General features: G+C 47.8%; 1 protein-coding gene across 1 annotated transcript in view; it reads left to right on the top strand.

The window, feature by feature from the left end:
* Positions 1 to 14081, top strand: part of NAV2 (neuron navigator 2) — a 365374-nt gene extending 351293 nt beyond the window's left edge. The window contains 4 exon segments of the mRNA XM_032488868.1: positions 976 to 1172; positions 2089 to 2207; positions 7673 to 7876; positions 10597 to 14081. Of these exon segments, the coding sequence (XP_032344759.1) occupies positions 976 to 1172; positions 2089 to 2207; positions 7673 to 7876; positions 10597 to 10722 (646 nt within the window). The 3' untranslated portion in view covers positions 10723 to 14081.
* Positions 14082 to 26466: the final 12385 nt, after the last annotated feature.

Below are 26466 nucleotides of genomic sequence, written 5' to 3'. Positions count from 1 at the left end.
TGAATTGTAGTTATCAGAGAAGTACCGTCTCCTCCAGGCCACCAAGACCACCAAGACCACGGCTCACATCTGCATCCAGACTGTCCCCGTCTTGTCCATGCTTCCTCCTGAATGTCCCTCTGGTCCTTTCTCCTCCTCCTTCCCCCGTCACTGCTCATCCTCTCCCAGCGCACTGTTGCAGTCATTTTCTAACCAGGATGTCTGCCTGCACCTCAGCCCCCTGCAGGCCACCCTCTGTGGCAATGCCCACTGGAATGAACATTCTAGAATTCAAATCTGACCGTAAACCTTCATGTGTGAAGTCCTTCAGTGGCCCCATCGCCCCCAGGATGAAATCCAGGCCCCTTGGATTAGCAGGTCAAATCTAAACTCTGGGTACACGGAACCTCTGGCTATTTCTCATGCCTCTGCAAATCTGCAGCCTGCTCTCTGCCCACCTCACCCCACCTCACATGGCTGCTCCATTCATCCCCTCTGGTCTCAGCTCAGGCATCCCCTCCCCCGAGGAGCCTTCCCTGATTGCCCAGGTTTCGTCATGTCTCATTCCACTTATCTGCCTCCTCCACTAGACTGAGCTCCTGGGGAATAGGAACCGTGTCTCAGTCATTGTTACAGCTCCCCAGCCCAGCACAGGACTTGCCACAAGCACAGGGGGCAGCTGAGTCAGTGGTTAGAGCTCAGGCCCTGGAGTTGGATGGTCTTGGTTCTCATCTTAGCTCTGCTGTTGACTAGCAGTTTGATCTTGGACAAGTTATGTAACCTGTCTGTGTCTCAGAATTTCTATCTGTAAAATGGAGGTTGTGGCCTTATCTGTGTTGCAGGGCTGCTCTGAGGAACAGTGAGTCAGTATAATGTGCAGTGTTCGGAAGAGTCCAGTTTTAGCATTAATATGTGCCCCTTCCAGCTCTGATGAGCTTGGGTGCATGAGGTGAGCCATTGTCACTGTCACTGAAAAGCGTTCCTGACTCCCCCCAGGTGGGTGCTTTGTGCCAACCACACGGAGCCCGTGAAGGGTTTCCTGGGCCGGTTCCTGAGGCGGAAGCTCATGGAGACGGAGATCAGTGGGCGGGTGCGGAATGTGGAGCTGGTGAAAATCATCGACTGGATTCCCAAGGTCTGGCATCACCTCAACCGCTTCCTGGAGGCTCACAGCTCCTCGGACGTCACCATAGGTAGGGAGCGCCAGGCGGGCATCGGCAGGCTGGGCTGGCTGGGAGTGGGGAGGTCTGGCCTCCTCAGATGGCTGTCCTGGGCCCTGGCCAGGTCGGCACTGAGCAGCCGCAGGTCAGCCAGTCGCTGCACTGGCCACAGGGATGGAGAAGGGTTAGAGGGACAGTCCCAGCCCCACACAGACCCCAGGCCACCAGTCACCCACATTCCCGGGCTGTGTCTCCGCCCCTCCTTCCCTGCCCAGCACACCGGGGCTGATGAGCAGCATAGAGAGGTGCCCGGTCTGGGCTGCTGCCGGCTCAGGGAGGGGCCCCCACCCTGGGGCTCCCCCAGGTGGGAGCCACCCTGTGGGGTTGGCTTTGCTTTAAAAATAAAATGATGTTGTCAACATTCCTGAAGCTTAGGCTTCAGAGAAAAAAAGATCACCGATCATCCCACCATCCTGATGTAATCATGTAATTCGCGTTTATCTTCCCCGTCCTTGTCCGTACATGTTTTATGTAGTTGCACTCAGAGTGTACACACAGTATGTTCTTTTTACTTTTTCACTTTGCCTTGTCTCATGAGCATTCTGTGTTGCTCTGCAAAGTAATCGAATGTGGAGGTACCATCACTTCCTTAACCGTTTCTGTTCCCTTGGACATTTTGTGTGCTTCCATTTTCAAAGGTCAGGATTAATATACTGCAATGGACACCTTTCTCCATAAAGCCTCCTCTCTCTTTGGGATGATTTCCGAGAGGAGCGAGGTCCCAGGTGGGGTTAGGGAGTCCAAGCGGTCTGCTCTGTGCCCAGCACCTGGCAGCTGGTATTTCTGCTGTCACTCCTAAAATTCAGGGTCCTTCCTGTGAGGGACGCTGGGACCGGCTTTTCTTGGCCACCCCCATTTCGGTCTGACTGATGTTCCCTGTGGTCCCCAGGGCCCCGGCTCTTCCTGTCCTGCCCCATCGACGTGGATGGTTCCAGGGTGTGGTTCACGGACCTGTGGAACTACTCCATCATCCCCTATCTCCTGGAAGCTGTCAGAGAAGGACTCCAGGTGAGAAGCTCACTGCCCGCTGGCCTCTAAGCTCGAGGGACTGTTCTAGTGACCACAAGAGTTGTCTTTCTCTCCCCCTTCAGAAATCTGACTGACGTGTCGTGACAGCCCCTCACCTGTGAAGCCATCCGTTCAGCAAAGTGTAGAACACACTGGGCTGCAAATCCTGGCTGTGCCCCTGTTAGCTGTGTGACCCTAAGCCAGTCATTCAGCCTCTCTGTGCCCTAGTATCTTCATCGGGAGAAGAGAGAATCACAGTACCCTACCACAGACAGTTGTTGCCAGGGCTCAGTGAAGTCATGGCCGCAAAGAGCTCAGTGTAGCGAGAGCACAAGGAATGGAACAGGTAGCGCTTCACACTCCGCAGAGTCTTCTCGTGGCTGCTCTTTGGTTCAAGCTCTGCATTAGTCCTTGGACTTGGACAGAGATTTTTTTCTTTTTGGTCTCCATTTTTTTAAGAGAAAATTGTGGCTCAGAGAGAGTAAGTGACTTGCCCAAGGTCACGAAGTGAAACTTGAAGAATCTGGGATTTGCAGCCAGGCCGCAGGTTCTCAGCCCTGGGCCCCATGGTGCTCACTGCCTGACATCGGGACCCCGACAGGTGACCCTGGGCCCCACACGGCTGCCCGTCCCTCCTGCCCTGCCGCAGCTGGAAAGCCCGAATCCTTTACTTCTCACTCAGCCCCGGGCTTAATATTAGGAGCTTAGCAGTAAACTGGAGTTTATAACAGTTTTATTGTTGAGCCTGGAGGCAGCCTGAGAAGTCTGTCAGTTTTCAGCACCGCTCTGAGTAATTAGCAGGCATCACGCAGGACTGACTCATCCAGGACCCAGCTTAGCAGCCGGGTTTCTGAGGGCTGTTTCCTTGGTACCGGGCAGTGGGAGACACAAGATGCTGTCGGAGGACCGGGGGGCGTGGTACACGCATGCCCGCACACACGTGTGTGACGGTACGCGTTAATGGCTTCAGTCCGGGCTGGTCGTTGGTGCTCGTTTAGCTGAGCCGGGCGCATGTTCGACGGCTTTGTCTCTGCAAGTGCAGCAGCACTGACGGCCTTCAGAGACATTCAGGACAAGCAGAGCTAGAAAGGAAGAGTGCGCCTCTGGTCACTGGTAGTTCATTGAACTGGAGCATGTAGGCTGCAAATTCGAGCTGCCGTGTTCGAATATAAGCGGTTATGAAGGCAGAGAGTAGCAAGAAATTAGGCAAGTCTGTTGACTGACCCCAAATCCTTAGTTAGCAGTGTCTGAAGATTGTTAATAGGCATTTTTTTCTTTTTTTAAAAATTATAATTGACATACAATATTATATTAGTTTCAGGTATACAACAGTGATTTGATATTCTTATACATTATGAAACCGTGGTAAGTCTAGTTACCATCTGTCCCCGTACGGTTATTACAGTGTTACTGACTGTATTCCTCGTGCTGTGCGTTACATCCCTGTGACTTACTTACTTCACAGCTAGAAGTCTGTACTTCTTAATCCCCTTCACCTTTTTCCCCCATTGATAACAGCATTTCTGTTTTATCGAATGTGGCCTTTATTTTTTTAAAAATGATATGAAAGATTTCACATCTTTGCGGCAGAATCTCTCTAGGTAGATAAATTCACTGGCCTGGGTAAATTCACCATAATTTATTTAGTCTTTCATCAAATGGATCTGTTACTACCACAAGCCCAAACAGCCACCCAGTCACCCCTATTTTCTTGGGCCAATAGAAGTATCTCCCGCCTGCTGGCTTCTTGGGCTCTGTTTCTTTTCAGAAGCCCTTCTCTCTTATCATCAGTGGCTTCTAGGACTGCAGAAGGCAGGCGCCCCTGGGAAACCCAGGCGTCTCAAAAGAAGCAGAAGGAATTGCAGGTGGGGGAGCGGCACCATTCCCACCCCCTCATTTCTGCTTCCTCTCAGTTCGTCCACGTGCTCCTTTGCCCGGATGTATCTTCTGGGTGGGACGGGGAGTGACCAAGAACATGCTTGGAAGACGTCGTGGGCGCTGTTGAATAAAGGCCTCCTGCCCAAGGAGGCACTCACCCGGAGGGGGTTCTGTCTATGCTCCAGCCTCAAGCTACACATCAGAGGCCCTCCTTTGGTTCTCACCAAGGATAGACAGAGCTAAGGCCAGCCCAGCTCCTTGGACCTCAACTTAAAAGAAGGCCTTGTGGGCACGGCTGTGAAAGTGGGGTCTGAACGTCCTTGCTCGTGCTGGAGAGGCAGCCTTTCCAGAGCCTGATCTGGGGACTCCACTTCTTACCTTATGACCTTGGCAAGGGCTTAGCTGCTTTGAGTTCTGGAAAGGCTGTCCAGGGGGAGGTAGGCAGTACCAAGACCCTGCTGCCATCAGGTCTCACCATAGCTTCCAGTCAGCCCCTCCAACAGGCCCAGCCTTGCCAGGAGGAGATGCGGCATTGCCCCCTAGTGGATACCAGATACCTGCAAGTTCTGACTCCTGAGTCTGTATGTGTAACTGCTTGGAGGTTCTTCCTGAATGTGTACCTTGATGCCTCCATGTGTGATGTGCACGGGCAGAGTCAGGAGGCGCCCAGGAGCCGAGGTTTCAGTTTCTGATGTCTAGGCTCCCTGTTGCTGACCCAGTGAGCTTGCCAGGCTCCTCCGTGCCTTGGGGAAATTGAATGTCCCGTCTCTCTATACAGCTGTCTCTGCTCCTTCCCAGAGCTGCCTCGGGGCTCTGCCGTGCATAAGAAGCTTTATGATACATCCTTTGCTTGCCAGGGTACTTACCCAGCCATTCATCACCTGGACTTGGACATGTCCAGCGGCAAGTGGGGAGGCTTGTAAAAATATTAATACCCCGTTGTTGCAGATGATAGGTGCGCCCGGCTGTCTTTGTCTTATGACTCAGTCTTGTTCCCCTTTGGAGTTGTCATTGTAAACACTTGCCAAAGTGTCTCAAGTCGACAGTAACTCAGAAGACACCTCCATCCCCCTGGTGAAGAGGGGAGAGCAGAGGGGCAGGGGGTACATTTATCAGATGACCCGACCTGCTCTGAGACCCTGGGCAGGCCTCCCATCTCTAGGCCTCGGTTCCACATCTGTAGTCCAGAAAGTGTGGACTAGAAGAGTTTTTTCAGGCTGGCTCTGTGAAGCCCCAAAGTTCCCCGAGCTACTCAGAGCACAAACATAAAAACCACTGGGCCAGACTCTCTCTCAGAACTTGATGAGCTCAGAATTCCGGCCTCTGTGGTCCTGCAGCACTGAGCGTCTCCTCTTCCGGCTGCAGACTGGAGACAGATGCGTAGCTGTCAGAACCTCATGTTTGGTTCAGCTCCACACACGTGAAGTCCAGCTTGGTAAAGTCTATTGAGTTCTATAGGGAAACCCTTGGAGGGAGAAGCTTCTGAAAACTTCAGGAACTTGGAATGGACTTTCTCAGTTCTAAACATCTCCAAATGTTTGCGTTCCCTCCCTCCCTGACCCGCACGCCCGTGCCCGTGCACCTTCGTGTGACCCCTTCCTGCTGGGACTGTGCATTCCCTTTAGACGGCCAGACTGGATTCTCAGGCCTGAGTCACCACTGCCCCAGGTTAAGGAAGATTTAGCAACAGGCAGGACTGGAGCGCTAGAAGGGAGGGGTGCTGGTGTCTGGAAGCGATGAGGTCATAGGAGGCTGTGTGTGTCTTAGTGGAGGAGGAGGTGGCCACCGATGAAGAGGGGGGCGGGCCTGTCTGCAAGGCAGGAAGGGCAGGTGCTTCCCAGACAGAAATGGTACGAGAAGGTCAGAGGTGGCTGAGCAGTCTTGAGACAGCCGGAAGGGCAGCAAGCCCAGCCCGGGTGACGTGTCCTCCCCAGGAGGGCAGCCTGGCCAGCATCTCCCTGTTCCGGCTTTGGCTGAGTCATGTGGCTCTTGCTGATACCAAGTGGTTCAGAGTAGAGTCAGTCAGGAGACGTAGAGAAACAAAAGACCAGACAAGGAAGCTGGGATCCTGGGTTCGAAGCCACCTCTGCTCCAGATTCTCTCATCTGGCTCTTTAGGCGCCAGCTTCTCCATCTGGTACATGAGGGCGCTGGGCTAGGTGACCCCAGTTCCCTGCAGCTGAGACAGTCTCTGACCTGAGAAAGAAATGGTTTTGTCAGTCAGAGCTCAGCTCTCCTCTCCTGTCATCCCCTTGCCCTTTCTCTCGTCTCAACTGTCAGAGTCCTGGGAGGACAGAGGGAGCAGACAGATGGACAGACAGGCTGTAGTCTAGATGTAATTCCAGTCTAGAGGTCCCCTGCTGTCTTGTGGTTCAGGGGTCTTTGGTCTTTGTACGCCGTGGTCCCCTACAGAAAGGATGCCCTCCCAGAGCCACTGGCAGCACTGTCTAGGGTGGGCTCATCTTGTCCTGGCTGTGAGCACATCCTTCCTCCTCTTCTCGGACTCCAGTGGTCCACGGACAGACTTGGATTCCAGTTCTGCCTCCTCTCCTCCCTGGGTTTATCTCTGTCTGAGCAGCGTGGGTAGTGATGCTTCCTCGTGACGTCACATGCTAGTTAAACCAGAGATTTGTCAAGTGCTTCTCGCCATCCCTGGCAGACAGTGAGCTGTGAGGCACGGCGGCAGTGGTGGTGTCAACGAGGAAGGATCCAGCGACGGCAGCAGCTACGTGATGCACAGAGCCTCTCCCTGGGAAACGGTGCAGCCTAGGGTTTTGTTCTTTAACGAGTGGATATATTTCTGGAAATTGCCAGGAAAAGTCACTAAAATAATTTTCTTGTTAGGTGTTTCCGGCTTAAAAAAAGGAGTTTGGAGGCATGGTAACCTGTCTTCCAGAATTATGTGATAAATCTGTTTTAAAAGCAAATTCATTGTCATGGACAATTTTGAGAAATACATGGGGGAGGAGAAGCACTAAGAATTCCAATACCCACATGTAACCCTGGTTAACAATTCGCTGTTTTGAAAGTGACCAGCACCTCTAAAGAGGGGCTCTGAGAGTCAGACTCACTTCAAGAAATGCAGTTTTATCAAACCAGGGCCAATGGTGACCTCTGCTTGTGGTTCTGATGCCCAGCACCCCATCTGTGTGCTGGGGGGGGCACCCAGTGTGATGAAAGTCAGCACCTCTTTCCAGTGCCACATTCAGTAACTGATTGGCCACGGTTGGGAGTATTTATATGACAGAAACTGGCAAATGCTTCAAATCAGATGGTGGTTTTCCAAGTTGGATCAGCAAGGCTTAGAGTTTAAGGTGACACCGTCAGTCAGTGGCAGAGCTGAGATGTGAACCCAGGCCAGTCTGACTCCAAAGCTAGTGCTCTTAATCCCTGGGTCACTCTGCCTTTGATGTTAGCACATCACGCTGTCTGTGCCTTGGATGATTTCCTTAGGAGAGAATTCTGGAGGTGGAATTACTCCATCCAAGGAAGCCTGATGCTGGGTTTGGAGTGTTTTTCAAAAAGCTGCAAAACCAGGGCTGCAGCAGAGATCTCGGCCCCTTCCTCACTGTTCTTCTTCGTTTCCAGCTCTATGGAAGGCGGGCCCCCTGGGAGGATCCCGCCAAGTGGGTGATGGACACCTATCCTTGGGCAGCCAGCCCACAGCAGCACGAGTGGCCTCCCCTCCTGCAGCTCCGGCCTGAGGATGTCGGCTTCGACGGCTACTCCATGCCACGGGAGGGGTCGACCAGCAAGCAGATGCCCCCCAGCGATGCTGAAGGAGACCCGCTGGTGAGTTCTTGGCTTCCAGAGCAGCTCAGCGTTCACTGAGTGCTTCCTGTGTGCTGGGTGTGATGCAAGGCACTGCTGGAAAATCGGAGGCAACTGAGTCCTGGTCTTGCTTTGGAAGGTTGGACCCATCCCAAGATTTAAGGACGGTTAGCCAATATTTTCTTCCTTGGTTTTAATTTGTCACTAACATCTTTAACCCCTCTGAAATTTTTTCAGGTAAGAGGTTAAGAACTTGATTTTTCCCCCTAAATGTCCCTACACCACTCCCTGCCCTCTGGTTTGAGTGCCACCTTCATCGTGCCCTGTCCTGTCCCTTTCATCTCTCCCACTAGTAACTGAGCAGAGGCACAGCTTGCGAAGGAGCAGAAGCCCAGGCCAAGTGGTCAGGATCTCGGGCGGGAGGGCTTTGCCGGCAGGAGGGACACAGAGGGGAGGGCGGGGACCTGAATGCGGGTCCCCGGGCCAGTGAGAGGAGCTAAGCCTCTAATGCTGCCTGAGCTTCTCTACTCCACCAACAAACCAATTAAAGCCCTTTAAGGGGAACCTGGGCCAGGGGCCATGACACTGCAATTCTGGTACTGTCTGCCCGCGTGAGACCCGTATATAGGCCTCCTGGGAAATCAGACCTAATAAATCAAAAGCCCTATAAAAGAAGGTGGAATCACATATACCAGAACCTCCCGGGGTTGAATGACCATTATCATGCTTTAAATTTTGCCCTGAGCTCCCCTGGCGGCTAAGACAAAAGGGAAAACACTGCAGAGGCTATCACTTGCTTTACCTAGTGGAGGAACGTATCATAGGAGATCCAGCAGGAGTGAAAGACAATTGACTTGCTGTTCTTTCCCTGGTGACTGACTGATTTGCTAGGTAAGAAAAAATAACCATAATAGGTGCTCTGGGGTTGTCTGCACCCCTGATTGGGGGCATGCAGCCCCAGTCCCAGTGAGACTTTTCTACAGGAACTTTATTTTAAATGGATTTATGGTCTGCGTTACTGTGCACAACCTAATTTGCAGTGTTTACAACAATGGCTTTACAGAGGGAAGGATCAGACTGTAAAAAGCCACTTCTAACGTTACCCGTTGCTAAAAGCCAAAGGCATGGAGATATTTTTGTGGGTTCAAGTTCATGAGGTCTTACCTTACATAAAAACAGAATTGAGGATATCTAGAGGAAAGAATGGCCAGCTTGTCCCCAGACATTCTTTTCTTAACCAGGAATATTTGTGGCACCGACTGAACATAGGCATTTAGGTAGAACTCGGGGTTCTCTGAATAGTTACATAGAATTCTCTTTCCAGCCTCAGGCCCCAGACATCAGCCATGCCAGCCCTGCCACCCCTACTTACCAAGTTAAGTGCTTGGTGTTTCCCCCAAGTCCTGTTCTCTCTGCCCAGGACCACCGGCCTCTGCTGTCATAGCCCTTTTGTCCGTGGATCTCTCTGCCTTACGAGACTGGGGCCTCCAGGAGGGCTGGACTGTCTTGTTTCTATTCCAGACCACATACTGTGGGCACACGGGGAATGCTGGACGAGTGAACAAATGATCCTGACTGTGGAGGATTTTCCTTTGTACTTGCCCTCCACCCCTTCCCGGTTCCCGCCATGCAGATGGACCCCAGCTTGTGGTGCTTGTGTGCTGGGCTCACCCAGATACACCCTAGGGGGGGCTCGCCCAGGGGAGGCTGGCCAGGGGGCAGCTGGACTTCATGACCAGCTGCACCAAGTCTGAAGATAGCTCAGAGAGACCCTATCTTCCTAATGTCCCTAGAAAAAATATAAAACACGCACACAATTTATAGTTGTAAATAAAATAAACGTAGTTCTTAATGCCCCGTCTCCACTCCCACACGTATGACCAATAGACTGTAGACTAGGAGAGATTCAAGGACGTTATCTTTAAACTCTGAAGACAGCTGATGATGACAGCAGACTTATGTTTGTTGAGCAGTTACTATATGCCAGGCCCTGTTCTAAGGGTCATTTCATTCCCTGCTTGAATCCTGGGGGCGGTGGGTGCTCCCCTTCTCTCCAGTCTGTAGGTGAGGAACTGGTGACTTAGATATGGTAGGTAATCGCCCAAAGAGTCCTGAACCGGACCCCAGGCCTCCCTGCGCCCTGAGGCTCTGCGTGTGACCCATGCTGCCCTCCGCTCCCCGTGAGCGCCTTGCCTGGAGCTGGGGCCCAGGGGCCTCCGGGCTGCCCTCTGGCCAGAGCTGGGAGTACAGGTGAGCTTGATGCTCATCGAAGGGGCAGCCCCGTGTTCTGAGGTCAGTGGTGCTGATGCAGCTGCTCCAGAAGCTGGGGCGCCTGACTGGCCTCTCACCCAGGCTGAGGGCCGTGCTGGGGTCAGGAGCTCCTCCCAAGTAAAAAAGAAACAACATTCATAGAGGACTTTCTATTCTGTTTTCAGTGCTCTCCATAGATTCACTTAACCCACACCATAACGGGATAGGGCAGGTACAGGTATTCACGTGTGCCCAGGGAAGAAACTGAGGCGCAGGCTTAAGTAACTGGCTCAAGGTCACGCAGCTAGTCAGTGGTGGAGCCGAGACTCGAACCCTGGAAGCCTGGCCCAGACGGCCTGCTCTTGTCCCCGGCCTCCCCGGTGGGCCACGGTCCCAAGGTGAGTCGGAAGACGTGGCATGAGCATCAGAGAAGCCAGCGCTGGGGAGGCTGACTGGCCCCAAGCTGCTCACGCTCCCTGCTCTCTCCCCAGATGAACATGCTCATGAGGCTGCAGGAGGCGGCCAACTACTCCAGCCCGCAGAGCTACGACAGCGACTCCAACAGCAACAGCCATCACGACGACATCCTGGACTCGTCCCTGGAGTCTACTCTGTGACAGGGGCCGGGCCACGGAGCCTGCCCCCTCGCCCTCCTCCTCCTCCTCGCCCTCTCCACCTGCATCCTCTGCACCATCCCGGAGATGCCCTCCTGAGCCAGCCCCCGGCCACGGCCAGAGCGCCACAGGAAGACCCAGCCCCTCGCCCTCCAGCCTTGACCTGGGTGCAGGCATCCCAGGCCAGCCGCCTTGGGACCGCGTCCTTCCACTGCACTATCTTCTGTTTGAATTATTGTTTTGCCTCGTTGCTGTGACCTCCCTAAGACACTGAAAGGTACTTCTCGGGAAAGGAGCATCACCGTTGAAACAAAAATGGCAAACAAACAAACCAACCAAGCTCTGAAACCAAACAGCATCCTGCCCTGAGCTGCCCAGAGACAGAAGAGACTAGAGCAAAGTCGGAAACGGACACGGCATGGCTTCCCCCTGAGCACAGACCCTGCAGACCAGGTCTTGCCGCCAGCACCCCCACACCCCGCCGATGCCCTTCCACACCGCCGGCCACAGAGAGATCGGGGGGCAAGCTGGGGCCCTTGCTTTGGTCACACTCAACAAACTGCAGAGCTACAACACAGGGAACCTTAGGCAAAACAAATCGTGCTTTCTCTCTTTTGTTTTTTAAATGGTGCTCTCCTTACCCGAGAGGTATTTTGCCTGTTCCAGTTCAACCCCACCTTTCAGATCCGTCAGCCTCCAGTTCATCCATGAGCGAGAGTGAAGGTGTGAAAATGTGGCCGAGCGGATGTGGCTGTAAACCCAGAACAGCATGTGTCTGTTTCCTCCTTGTTTATAAACGAATCAGGTTTTTTTCCTGCTAACACTGTGTACAGTGAGAATTGGTCTACTTTGGAGAACTGATCACCCCTTTGAAAATGAGGTTGAGTTTCTCCCTTTCTGACTCTTGGTTTTGAAGATTTTTGTTTTTTTCCCTCCTTCCCCTCGTGGTCAGAATCCATCCTTTGGTGAACGTGAGAACCGCAGGAGTTGGGTTTTGGTTTGGTCCTGCTGAGTTTTGGTTTTCAGTTGTCCACCCTCTCAGTTCTGTACACTCGCTGCCTCCTGCTGGGGCTGGGGTCGCTGTGTCCCTTACGGTGGACCAGGACCCCGTCCTCAGCGCGTGGGTGAGCGGGACCTTGCCTTTCCTCCTCGTCCTCGAGGCTGTAGGACGCCCATCGACGCCTCTAGTGTGCCAGCCCCAACCTCGGATGGGGTGTGAGGTCACCTCGTCAAACACTTGCACTTTCCTCGGAACCAACGTGACGTCATACAATTCGACAGGTGGGGGGGCGGCCGCTCCCTTCCAGAAGCCCCAGCCTCTGTCGGACGAGTCTTGCCTGACCTCTTCGGTGCTGACCTTCCCAAAGCGATGCCTTACTGGTTTTGTACTAACCGCATTCATTGATGAGTGTCGTGCCTGCCTGGGGTCCGTTTTTTTTGTTTGTTTGTTTTCCCCATGAGAGCAAACAGGGCTAAAAAGTCATCTGCTCATTAGGAGAACGCAAGTTAATGTGACTTTTCTCATCCAAAAGAATCATTTGTGTGGGTGCGTGACCGTGGGAAAAAGAAAAAGAGAAAAAAAGGAAAGATCTTTTTTTTTTTTTTTTAGATTCTTAGTTTCCTGCTAACACCCTGCTGCCTGGACGATGAATCTGTCTTGTACATGAAAAGGCAAAAGTTCTGACAACATTACATGACATCACTGACCCACACTCTGCTAGTGTGTGTCTTCCACATGCTGGAATTTTCTCTACAGAGCTTGGTAAATCTTTGAGTCATTTGTTTCTGTTTGATAAAGAAAATCTTTATTGGACCCCCTTGGTGGGGGTGTCTCTGTTAATGATCAGGGTTTTTCCATTTTTTTTTTAACATTTCTTTTTCCAACGGTCCCTCTCTCTACACTTTTTCTTATTTTCTTCCCACAAGAGCTTGACCTGAAACTGCTCACATTACATTGGTCCTCATCATTTCCTTCCTCCTTGAAAGGAAGAGGGGGATGTGTCCCGCCAACAGGTCAATGGAAAACCTCTCCGTGTGCTCTTTTCTTGAATCTTAGTAAACTCCGACTCTATTCTCTCAAGCCTTCCTTAGTCATCCGGGTGTGTGAGTGTGTCTTGTTCTGTTTCGTTTTTCATAAAATGTTTGAAGCATGTATCTAGCCTGTGACCGCGGGCCACACCCTGAGCCTTCTGGTAAACCCGAACAGTGATCCTTCCCAGTTTATCTCGCAGCGATGACCTTACACGCTCATACTGTGAATTCAGGAGGAGGTAAAATTGACTTCTCCTCATGGGCAGTTTTCCCAGTCACCTTGTGAGTCGACACCTGCCAATATCCTTTGGAACTTTTTTTTTTTTAATTATTTAATGACACCCTCCATTCTCTTCCTCGTCTCCCCAGTCCTACAGACTTCCCTTCCACTGGGTCCAGGCTCAGCACCGAGACCTCTGTCCCTGGTGCTGCCTGACTAGGGAACGGTGGTTTCCAGGAGTGTAGCCCTTGTATGATTCGCAACTCGGTGTCCTTCCTCAAGTTTCGGGAAGCAGGGTTGTCTGATATGCACATTTCTTACTTTGGTCCTGTTTTACTTTTGTGTCGCTCACCTTTGACAAAGTGACTTTGTGCTCATTTAGGGCTCTGTCCAAAATGCTTCCATTTGCCTTTTTCTACAGTTAGGCTCATTTTGAAATGTATGAAATTCTATGCAACATTTGTGTTGAGTTACCAGTGGAAGCCAAAAGTTTTCTTCCCAAACTGCCAAGAATTATACAGGCCATAAATGAGATGGGAATACCTTTTAATTTAAGGTGGTGGGTGGGATAGGGGTGGGACAAGGAACAAGACTTGCCTAGACCTTTGTTGTATCTTGGGGACATTTTTAAATTGTTGATGCTTAAACTTCAAAATTCTGTGTGTTCAAATTTGATTGTGGTGAATCTACTTCAAAAGGAAAAAAAAAAAACCATCCAACTTTGTGGATATTCAATGGAAGGTTTGCTGTTTTGATCTAGTTGTTTCCAGTGGAGCAGTTTATGAAATATGTTCTATAAGATGTACATTTTTTCATTGTAACATAGAAATTGTAAATAATTGATTAAAGTGCTGCATTTTGATGAATTTTTTCTAGCCATTTTTAAAGAGAAAACTAGGAATTGAGTATTTTGTGTACGGTATGTTTCCATCCTCCGTCCCCTTTCTCCTTCTCTCCCTCCTTCCCTATTTAATTTTCATTTGTCATGAGGTTTTTGGATTTGCCAATGATCTGCCGGAGATCATGCCCCACGTCATAGAGAATAAAGCTGATGATTGTACCAGTCTTAAATTATTCATGATTCAATAAAATTGATGCTTATTTATTCAGATTAGTGGTTTGGCTTTTCTGTGCCAGAGAAAGCCCTCATCGGAGTTCAATTTCCTGCCAAGAGGAAGTCATTCTTATTTGGATGCAACAAACACGGAGAGAGTCCTCCAAAATCTGCAAACCCATCTTTGCCACTCTGTCGTCAGCATCCTACCTCTTCTCAGTTCCTCGCTTGCATGGAGCTTATTAGCAATGCAGGACTTCAGGCTACCCTCGAACTTTGAATCCCTGAGGATCTTGTGGAAATGAAGATTCTGATTTAGTAGATCCAGGCTGGGGCCCACGATTCTCATTCTTAATTTCTACCAAGCTCCTGGGTGATGCCAACACTCTGGGCCTGGGACCACACTTTGAGGCAAGCACTATCAGTATCCAGCCACCCCCCCAGGAAACCCCTAGGCACAGGAAAGCTTTTTCTTTTTTTAATGTAGTGAGTACCGACTAATTGCCAAATGCTCTCCCAAATGTTCCAATATAATCTGTGAAATGACCCAGAAGAAATAAATTTCTTACTCCCATTTTACAAGTGAAAAAAGAATAAAAAAAAAAAGTTCAGAGAAAACACCTGTCAAGACTCCGAGGGTAAGTTAAGAGGTGAGAGAGTTGGAGTTTCAGCTCCACATTCCAACCCCGAATCCTGCCCCACTGGACTGCCTCTCATCTTGGGGCCCCGCCCCACATTGCTCCTGACACCCAGGCAGTGGGAGATAACATCCCATCTCAGCCTTTTCCCAGCAACAACAAAAATTCTAAGAGCTTGGTTGGTTTGACGTGCAACCCAAGGGGTCCCTGTGAAATTGATCCTACCCAGCTGGTTCAGCTGCTAGTGATGTGAAATGTCCAAGTCATTATAATGCACGACAGTGGCCCAACCGGGGGAAGATAAAGAATCCAGACATTTGGCAGGGGCAGTTTTTAAGCCTTTAATGCCTGTCAAGAAGGATGAAGAGGAGCTGGTACAGTGGTTTGGCAACTAGATATCCTCAATTTCCAGGATTTTCCACGTCTGGTATTCCACATGGCTACACAATATACTCTGTTATCTAGGAAATAGGATGAGTGTATACAAAGGGCATGATGGGCTAGAGGACATTTAATAGAGAAGGAAGGAAACAAGACATTTAAGTACCTACTATGTGTCAGATGGTATACTGAGAATGTCACTTCCTCACATGTAATCACAGCACTTCTAAGAGGCAGATATTATTATCTCCATTTTACCAGCAGAAAACCTGCTGAGTGATGATGTTACTTACTGTGTGGAGGAAATGGAGTTCTCTGCTTATCTGAGTCTAAAACCTATGCTTTTCCTGCCACATGATGCCGCCATCACCTTAGTTGGACTTTGCAGGGAGGATTCCATATCCCTTCTGCATTAGTTATCTACTGCTGTGTAACAAATTGCCCCCCAGCATTTGGCAGCTTAAAGCAACAAACATTTTCTCTCAGTTTGTGTGTACCAGGCTGGCGGAGCTGGGTCCTCTGGCTCAGGGTTTCTCTCGAGGCTGCAATCAATATCCTTAAATATTTACGAGAAATATTTAAAAGCAAGAACTATAGAAAGCATTGTATTTGATAGTAAAATGTCAACTGTGTTGCCTTTCAGATTCAGAGACAGATACAGATGCCTGCTATCACCACATAACATCATGGTAGAGACCCCAGTCAGTGCAGAGAAGTGAGAACAGTAAATCCTGAAGATTGGAAAGAAAGAAATTGGACTGTCTCTACTCACAGATAGCATCATGTACTTGGGTCATCCAAAAGAATTCACAGATAAATGATTACAAATAAGTCAAATTTTTGCTGGATACAAAATTAGTACGTGAAAATCTATTGAACATCTGTAGTCAGGCAGAAGTTTGAAAAAAATTAAGAGCATCAAAAATACCAAGTACCTAGGAATAAATTTAATGTTACGATGGGTCAATCCTCTACCGAGAAATCTATGAAACATGGGGAGAAATGAAAAGGCCAAAGGAATAGAGGAACCTGTGATATGTGTGGACTAGACAACTCAGTGTTGTGAAGATGTCAGTTCTTCCAAAATGATCTGGAGAGTTAATGCAACCCCACTCAAAAGCCCGGCTAAGTTTTATGGAATTGACAAGATGACTTTATAATGTATATTGAAATGTAAAAGACGAAGCATAGCCAGTGAGGCAGAAGACCAAGGAAAGAGAGATTTCCCTACCAGATGCCAACGCTCATTACTGGGAGGAGAGTGTAACTCAGTGGTAGAGCGCATGCTTAACTTGCATGAGATCCTGAGTTCAGTACCTCCATTTTTTAAAAAAGCTAAAAACAGAAAACAAAAAACACCTTATTACAAAGGTCATTAAGACAGTGTGGAACTGGTGCAAGAACTCACAAATAGTTCAAGAAAATAGAACAGACATTCCCCAGATAAACCCAACACACCCTTGTTTTACTATATGGAATCATGAGTAACACTGTCTCAGACCAAACAACCTGTTTATGGAGAAGGGAACTTGACCAAGGACAGGTGACTGTTGGATCCGCTGGTTCCTGCTATAAAGCTGGAGGTTGGACTAGCCTTTTAAAGGCTCAGTTAAGGCACCAGCTTGGGAAAGACATGCTGTGTTGGAGCACTGTTCTCTAGGAAACTGTATACATTTCCAACCCTCAGCTGTTACTGGTTGCTGGGGGCCCAATAACTAGAATACATGGGTTTGGGAGCTGAGGGGTGGAAGAGGGGGTGGCCCCCTTCAGCAGCCCACCTGGGGAAATTTTTGCTTTCCGTTCCAAGATCTTTGAGGCTCTGCAAAATTAGAGTTTGTGTGTGGAGCAGGCTGGGGGAGGGGAGGGGGAGGGTATTTCTACTCTTCTACCCCTGAATTTAAAGCAGACAACCCAGTTAAAACATGGGCAGAAGACCTAATCAGACGTTTCTCCAAAGACATACAGATGACTAACAAGCACGTGAAAAGATGCTCAACATCACTAATAGAGAAATGCAAATCCAAGCTACAGTGAGGTTATCACCTCACTCCAGTCAAAATGGCCATCACCAAAAAAGTCTACAAGTAATAAATTCTGGAGAGGGTGTGGGGAAAAGGGAACCCTGCTACACTGTTGGTGGGAATGTAAATTGGTGTAGCCACTATGGAAAACAGTCTGGAAGCACCTTAAAAAACTAAAAATAGAGTTTCCACATGATCCAGCAATCCTGGGCATATATCTGGAAGAGACAAAAACTAATTCAAAAAGATACATACACCCCAATGTTCACAGCAGCACTATTTACAATAGCCAAGACATGGAAACAACCTACATGCCCATTGACAGATAAATGGATGAAGATGTGGTGCATATATATATAATGGAATACTACTCGGCCATAAAAAGAAATACTGCCATTTACAGCAACATGAATGGACCTAGAGTAGAGATTATCATACTAAGTGAAATAAGTCAGAAGACGATAAATATTATATGATATTACATACATGTGGAACCTAAAAAAAATAGTACAAATTAACTTATTTCAAAGCGCAGACTCTCAGACATAGAAAACAAGCTTACAGTTACCAAAGGGGAGAGGAATAAATTAAGAGCATGGGATTAACAGATACACACTACTATATATAAAATAGATAAACAACAAGGACTTATGTATAGCACAGAGAACTATATTCAATATCTTGTAATAACCTATAATGAAAAGAATATATATATCATATATATATATCTGAATCACTTTGCTGTACACAGGAAACTAACACAATATTGTAAATCAATGATACTTCAATACAGTTTTTTTAAATAATAATAAAACTACATCTGCTACCCGATCACTTGGAGCTGCGCACATTGGTAGTGACAGAACTTACTGTGCTGGTGGCGTAACTGACCCTGATAAGGATGTGGAGCTGGGGCTATGGAACGGAAGCTGGGAGACGTCTGTCTGGAACTTGGAGCGCTCTCAGGGTTACCTCTTGGTATTTCCGTGCGTGGTGACGACTGTGAATGGGCATTTGCAGCCACCACAGCCCAACAAGGACAAGGTAAGTACTTGCTTGGATTCACTAGGAATGAAGGTCTGGCACCCGGACCTAGAGAAGTGCAGGCCAAGGGTGAGGGTAACACAGAAGGGAGGACCGGGAACAGTGGTGGGAAACGTCAGCTATGACCCGAGGAACAGCCAGAGCAGTGGTGACTCACTTGTTCCACTAACCCTCCCATTCTGAGTCCTTCTGTAAAGATTGTGACCAGCCACCACCCGGGAGCATCAATTGCAGAGTGGGCTGGGCATGCTGAATGAGTGGTCTGAGCACTGTAAGGCGTGACCTGTAGCAGACACTGACGATGCCTCAGTCCCCAGCCCGAACCTGCAGTGGGCAGCTGGCCGCCAGCATCTCACCGCAAGGACCAGCCTCTCTTTGCCTCTCCATCTGAGACCTCTCTCTGGTGCCAAGAAGCATGCTCAGCCTACGTGCAGAGCCGCCCTTGAGGACAACCTAGAACCTACAAGATACAGTAGTCCATAGACAAACGCCCAGCTTTCCCATCCTTCTGCGGGACAAGTGGGAGGCACGTTCTGTAGAGCTCTTCAGAGGCTCCCCAGTGGGACTGACCCCAGTTGCCCAGAGTGGTGATCAAGGAACGCTTTATGGGCTTTCTCCCTTCCTTGTCACTTCGTCTATTCCCTCATGCGGAGCTGGTGCATTGAGGCACCTCGGGTGCGAGAGTCGGCCTTACATTTTGTAGTCCAGGAGCCTCACTTGCCTCAAAAGTGCTTGCTGACACCATAGCATAGACTAGCTATACTCAAGTCTTTTCTCAGGATCTGATAAGACAACTCAGCATTTGCATTCTTGTTATTATGAATTGAATTATGTTCTCTAAAAACATATGTTGAAGTCCTAACCCCTGAGTACTTCCTAATGTGACGTTATTAAGAAATAGGGCATTTGCAGATGTAATTCATTAAGATGGGGTTCTACTGGAGTGGGGTGACCCTTAATGCTATGTGGCTGGTGTCCTTACAAGGAGACAAGGTAAAGGTGTGAGGGAAGAGTGCTGTGCGAAGATGGAGGCAGAGATAGGAGCTGTGCAGCTGCAAACCAGGGAACACCAAGGACTGATGCTCCTTGCTCCCACCAGAAGCTGGGGAAAGACAAGAAAGGAGTCTACCCAGAGTCTCAGAAGGAGCACAGCCTGGCTGACATCTTAGTTCCTGACTTCTAGCCTCCAGAACTGTGAGAAAATAACTTTCTGTTGTTTTAAGCCACCCAGTTTGTGATACTGAGTTATAGCAGTTCTGGGAAACAAATAGAATTATATACCAAACAGAAATGCACATGCCATGCACATATATGCCACCAAGAAACAAGAACACAGATGTTCATAGCAGTTACCATGTTCATTATAGCAAAACCTGGAAGCAATCTACACATCCATCGGCAGTAGAATGACAAGTAAAATTGTGATGTCAGCGTCTCCAGCAGTGAAAGTACCTGTGGGTGGATATTGAGTGACTGTTGAGTGAAAGCAGCTGGACACAAGAGGATGCCGAATGTGTGATTTTGTTTATAGAAAGTTCACACTACTGTTAGGCATGGGCACATGTGTAGGTCATAAACCTAGAAAGAAAAGTGGAGAGGGCAGGGGCAGTGGTCAGGGAGGCTGAGAGGCTCTGGGCTGCTGACAGTGTCCTGTTTCGTGACTTGGGTGGTGATTTCACAAGCAGCTGCTTTGCAATAGATCATAGAGCTGTGTATCTTTGGGCACGTTTTTCTGTGAGTGTTATACTTCACAGCAAAGTTTTTAAAAAATAAACGCTACCCCAGGCTGCCCACCTGGCTACCACACCCAGTGAATGCCGCAGCACAGCCGCGAATGCTCCTGAGCGTGAACACACTGAGGTTCCCGAAGCCATAAATCAAGGCCACCTTTTGCATCCACCTCCACACTAACTGGTGTGTGAGCTTGGACAGATTTATGCCCATTCCCTATGCGTCAACCCCCTCTTAAGTAAAATGAGGCTAACCGCGCCTGTCTTGCAGGATTCGGGGAGGCGATGCATCCATAGGGTGCCAGATGCTGTGAAGTACTTACTCCATCGTCCTCCCAGCTCTGACTGCCCAGGCCATGTGATCTCTGTGCTGTGGCAGAGGATGGAGCTGCTCAGCCTCGACGGTGGAATGGGTTGGAGGATGCAGACAAAGGGAAATATCCTGCAGGTCATGAACAGGGAATAGGCTGCTTTATAAGACAGTGAGCACCACATCGCCGTGGGAGTCTGCGCACAGGCTGGAAGACCACCTAAACAGCAGCAGCAGAGGAATCCCCTCCCTGGTTGACAGGTGAGTCCAGGTGGCCTTGGAGCTTCTCTTGCCTGGCAGGATCACTGAATACAGGGCATGATGGGAAGAGTATTGGGGTCTAGAGACTCGGGTTACTGGCTCCCATCCTGGCAGTCTCCTTCAGAGAAGTCCCACCTATTCTCAAGGCTACAGTTTCCCAGTCTGTTTAATGAACAAATTGGACTAGCGGCAATTATGGTCAGCCGATTCTACTCACGGTGACCACGAGGGGGCAGCAAAGCCCAAGCAATGCCAATTCTGCATTGGATTGGAGATGACTTTCTTGGCAAAATATCTTCCTTTTTCTCTCTCATTAAAAAAAGCTGGGGGGTGTGCATATGAGTGAGTGTAGTATTTTCCCTTCTACCCCATGCTTGGAGCATAAAGCTGCATTCATTATAAAGAGAATAGCAAAAGGAATTAATGTGTCTGGCATCTTGTTAAATCAAGTAATTTGCCTTCATGGGCTCAAGTAATCTGCTTAACGATCAGGTGAGGTTGGTATGATCATCCCCACTCTGTTGAATGACTGGTTAAAGGACTTGTGCAAGGTATCACTCATCAGGGACCGAGTAAGAATGTGAACCCAGGGCTGGTCAGATTTCAAACCTTGGAGTTTCTCCTGCCACACGGCAAGCTCCACTTGCAGCTGCCAAGACACTTGTGTCCATAATCTCATCGGCAGTGCACCTCCGCCTTGCTGGTTAGGCCAGAAGGCATCATTGCACTTAGAGGAGGAAACGGAGGCTCAGAGAGGGGAAGGAAACTGTCCCAGACCACATCCTGAGCTAATGGTGACAGAACTTTGTATAATTTAGTGGAATATAATCTTGTATTTACTTGTAGGGGTTCTGATGGTCATGATATTGATGTAGTAACCTCCAATACTATTTTTTTAAATTGAAGTATAGTCAGTTACAATATGTCAGTTTCTGGTGTACAGCGTAATGTCCCAGCCACACATATATATACACATATATTTGTTTTCATATTCTTTTTTATCAAAGTTTATTATAAGATATTGGATATAGTTCCCAGTGCTATACAGAAAAAATTTTTTAATCTATTTTTATATATAGTGGTTATCATTTGCAAATCTCAAATTCCCAAACTTATCCCTTCCCACTGTCTTTCCCCGATAACCATGAGATTGTTTACTATGTCTGTGAGTCTATTTCTGTTTTGTAGATGAGTTCATTAGTGTCCTTTTTTTTTTTTTTTCTTTTTTTAGATTCGACATATGAGTGGTATGATATGGTGTTTTTCTTTCTCTTTCTGGCTTACTTTACCTGGAGTGACGATCTCCGGGTCCATCCCTGTTGCTGCAAATGGCATTATTTTATTCTCTTTTATGGCTGAGTAGTATTCCATTGTGTAAGTATACCACAACTTCTTTATCCAGTCATCCTTCGAAGGACATTTAGGTTGCTTCCATGTCTTGGCTATTGTATATAGTGGTGCTATGAACATTGGGGTACATGTATCTTTTTGAATGAGAGTTCCCTCAGGATATATGCCCAGGAGTGGGATTGCTGGAACATATGGTAGGTCTAATTTTAGTTTTTAGAGGAATCTCCATACTGTTTTCCATAATGGCTGCAACAAACTACATTCCCACCAGCAGTGTAGGAGGGTTCCCTTTTCTTCACACCCTCTCCAGCATTTGTCATTTGTGGACTTCTGAATGATGGCCATTCTGACTGGTGTGAGGTGATACCTCATTGTAGTTTTGATTTGCATTTCTCTGATAATTAGCGATATTGAGCATTTTTTCATGTGCCTATTGGGTTGTTTGCTTTTTTTTTTAACATTTTTTATTGATTTATAATCATTTTACAATGTTGTGTCAAATTCCAGTGTTCAGCACAATTTTTCAGTCATTCATGGACATATACACACTCATTGTCACATTTTTTTCTCAGTGAGTTATCATAACATTTTGTGTATATTTCCCTGTGCTATACAGTATAATCTTGTTTATCTAGTCTACAATTTTGAAATCCCAGTCTATCCCTTCCCACCCTCCACCCCCCAGCAACCACAAGTCTGTATTCTCTGTCTATGAGTCTATTTCTGTCCTGTATTTATGCTTTGTTTTTGTTTGTTTGTTTTTGTTTTTGTTTCTTAGATTCCACATATGAGCGATCTCATATGGTATTTTTCTTTCTCTTTCTGGCTTACTTCACTTAGAATGACATTCTCCAGGAGCATCCATGTTGCTGCAAATGGCATTATGTTGTCGGTTTTTATGGCTGAGTAGTATTCCATTGTATAAATATACCACATCTTCTTTATCCAGTCACCTGTTGATGGACATTTAGGCTGTTTCCATGTTTTGGCTATTGTAAATAGTGCTGCTATGAACATTGGGGTGCAGGGGTTGTTTGCTTTTTTGTTATTAAGTTTTACGTGCTGTTTATATATACTAGAAATTAAACCTTTGTCAGTCACGTCATTTGCAAACATTTCCTCCCATTCTGTAAGTTGTCATTTTGTTTTGCTTATGGTTTCCTTTGCTGTGCAAAAGCTTGTCAGTTTAATTAAGTGCCATTTGTTTATTTTTGCTTTTATTTCTATTGCCTTGATAGACTGCCCTAGGAGAACATTGCTAAGATTCATGTCAGATAATGTTTTGCCTATGTTTTCTTTTAAGAGGTTAATCACGTCTTGTCTTACATTTAAGTCTTTAAGCCATTTTGAGTTTGTTTTTGTGTATGGTGTGAGGGAGAGTTCTAGCTTCACTGATTTACATGTTGCCGTCCAGTTTTTCCAACACAACTTGCTAAAGATACTGTCGTTACTCCATTGTATTTTCTTGCCTCCTTTGTCGAAGATTAATTGACCATAGGTCTGTGCCAATACTATCTGGTGAGTAATGTATGTAGCTTGAAGCAAATATACTGTGTGGAGTATCAATAATTCTTACATACTGTGAGAGGAGGGAGATACAAATATGGAAAAGGGGAAGAGAAGACGAACCCTGTGCTGCCATAGATCATCAGTGTGACCTCTCTGTCTCTCTCTCCTGAATGGGGGTAGAAGGATATTACACTACAAACCAACACACTTAGCAACCAGATCTTTTTTTGATATAAAATACTTTTTTTAGCAGCCAGATCTTGCTATCTATCTAAATACCAGCCCCATTTAAAAAAAGAAAAAAGAAAACCTGAGATTCTTGGAAAAGTGGCTGATTCCAGATACGGGACAGAAAAATAACAAGGTAAGCCTCGAACTTCCAGTCGTGCGGGAAAGCTCACGTTCTGTGTGAGTTCCCTGGGGACTTGTTGGTCTCTGTTAGTTTCTCTTCCTATTTCAACATAAATGTGTGTTCTTAGTCAAAGCGAACCGATGGATCAAAGTGTGGTCATTTTGGGCTGATCAAGCACTTTGATATTCTTTCCTCTCTCTTTCTCTTGGGCGCCTCCCAATATTCTGCCAAATTAACTACGGAAATACTGAGGTCTGAAAAATTTTAGCCAAAGGACACACAGTAATAAGTGGCAGAACTAAGATGTGAACCATGATCTACATGTCTTCTTTTCTCATGTAACATACTGCCTCTTTGACAGTACATTTTAATTTAAAATTTATCCAAGATCAGAGAAGTTTGGATCCAACTTCCTCTTGTTACTCTTTTCAAGCAGGTAACACAAGCCTGCTGACTCGAGGGTTTATGGGCAATGCCTTACCTGACTTCAGTAGCATGCTTTGTGCACAGTAGGTGCTCATCTCATCCAGTGATTCATGGGTATTAGACCAAAGAGCAGAAATCTGAGGCATAGCAGCAGGACAGAGATTGGGGGGTTCTTTTATTATTTTCCAAATCATGCCCTTCCTTCCCTCTGTGCTCTAATCCTTTCTTGAATACCTCCCATGTGCCATCCACCATAAAGCAGCTAACTAGCAGGTATGGGTAAACTAGTAATGGTTAAGGGCATGACCTCCGGACCAAGGCTGTTTAGGTGTGAAGCTTTTCTCTGTCGCTTGCTAGTTGCATGACTTCCAGCAAATTTCTTAACACTTTGTGCCTCGGATTCACTATCAGTCAATGTAAAATAAGTTTATCAAACAGAACCTACTTTGTAATGTTGTTATGAGGAATAACTTAGGGAATAAATGTGTTATTTGTAGAATGATACCCAGTAAGCATTACAAGATGTGTAAATGTTATTACTCAGTCTCCCTGTATCTTGGCCTTGAATGAGAGAGGTCCAGCTTTGCATCCCAGTCTCCACCTCCAGACTGGAATCCCATAACAGTGTTCCCATCTCTCCTCTACTCCCCTTTATCATAACCCACTCCCCCATCCCCCCAACTCTTCTTCTGCAGGAAGTCCCATTTTCCCAATACCTCCTTACTCCTGGCCCCTGCTCCGCATCTCTCCCGGAGCCTGCCTCCAAGGCTCATCCCCCTAGGGATGGCTTCGCCGCCTGGATCACTCCCACGCCTTGTCTTTTTCCTGAACTCCAAAAGCACCTGTTGTGAGAGCCCTGTCCAGCCTGCCTGTTTGCCTGCTCTGTGGCTGCCTTATCACATCACACAGACTGTTAGCCATGGCACGGGGTGCAGGGCGTGGGGATGTGTCCCATGTCTGCCTCTGTGTCATCTAAACACCAACCAACCCCCCATCACACACACACCTGTGTATGTAATGACTGCCCATCAGAGCCTGCCAGATGTCTGCCTGACATCCCTCACTCTCACACATCCCGTCTCACCTTCACCCCCACCCCTACTCTGGTCCTAATCATCAAACCCTGCTTCTCTCTTGATTTATCTTTCATCAGCCCACAAACGTGCTTCAGAATCTGCAGACTTAAAAAACAAGCCAAGAACCTCCCTCTACAACACATACCTTTTCAACTCCTGTCCATTGCTCTGCTTTTTTCTACAGCCAACCTGATTGAAAAACGTGTCTATCCTCGTCTCCAGTGGCTTTCAGACTTTTTTGACCGTGACCCATAGTGAGAAACACATTTTATGAAGCAACCATGGCACTCACACTGGTAGTGTGCAAGCACACACTCGCACAAGCACCCACACTCACACAATGCACTTGCACGCAGTCGCCAAACACGTATTGTGTTTGTGCGAAACTGAAATAAACGCTTCACAAAACATTACTCGTGGAACGTACACTGAGATTTTCTATTCCGTCTGATGCTATGTTATGCCGTTTCATTAAAAAAAAAAAACTGGCAGCTACAGACTGAAAGTGTCCCCCCACCTTAATTGCAGCTGCCAAATTCATCTGAATTCATTCGCTGGGGAGACCTAATCCCCAGTGTGATGGTATTTGGAGTTGGCGTCTGGGTGGTGGTGAGGTCATGAGGGGGAGTCCTCATGAGTGGGGTTAGTGCCCTGAGAGCAGAGCCTCCCTACTCCCTCCCCCAGGTGAGGAAGACGTCTCCTCCATTTGACACAGTGACTGTATCCCAGGACGTGGCCCCCCATCAGGCCCTGACTCTGCTGGTGCCTTGACCTTGGACCTCCCAGCCTCCAGAGCTGTGAGAAGTAAATTTCGGTTGTTTACAAGCCGCCCAGTCTGTGTCGTTTTTGTGTAACAGCCTGACAGACTAAGACACGCCTAGACGTTTGCTCCACTTCCTATTTGCTCCTATTAATTTTTTTGACATTGAGAAATGTTTAAAGTTCAAAGCACAGTATAAAGAAGTCTGTTGTGACCACCTAGGATTTACAGATGTTAACACTGTCATGTGTCCTTCAGATGTAAAACTGTGTCTCCCACCCTCCCCCCACCCGGCTCGACTCCCTCCCTCCCTCTTTGGAGGCAAGAATTGGGTATTATCCTGTCCGTGTCCTTAAACGTCCTTAAATCTCTGTGTATCTACAACAAGATGCATTTTCCTAAGTATCTGAAAAATTCATATTTCACGTTTAGGTTTTGGGTTTCCAATTCACGTGAATTTTTGCATACAATGTGAGCTCAGGATCAAAAGTATATATAATTTTGGAGAGACGGGTGTCCCAACATTCTTTATCGAAGTGCAGCCTGTCTCTCCATTGCATGAAATGCCTCCTCTATCAAACCTC

This window comes from Camelus ferus, chromosome 10 (genome assembly GCF_009834535.1).
Source record: "Camelus ferus isolate YT-003-E chromosome 10, BCGSAC_Cfer_1.0, whole genome shotgun sequence".
NCBI classification, from domain to species: Eukaryota; Metazoa; Chordata; class Mammalia; order Artiodactyla; family Camelidae; genus Camelus; species Camelus ferus.
The sequence above is the reverse complement of the archived record's forward strand: the minus strand, read 5'-3'. Positions and strand labels throughout refer to the sequence as shown.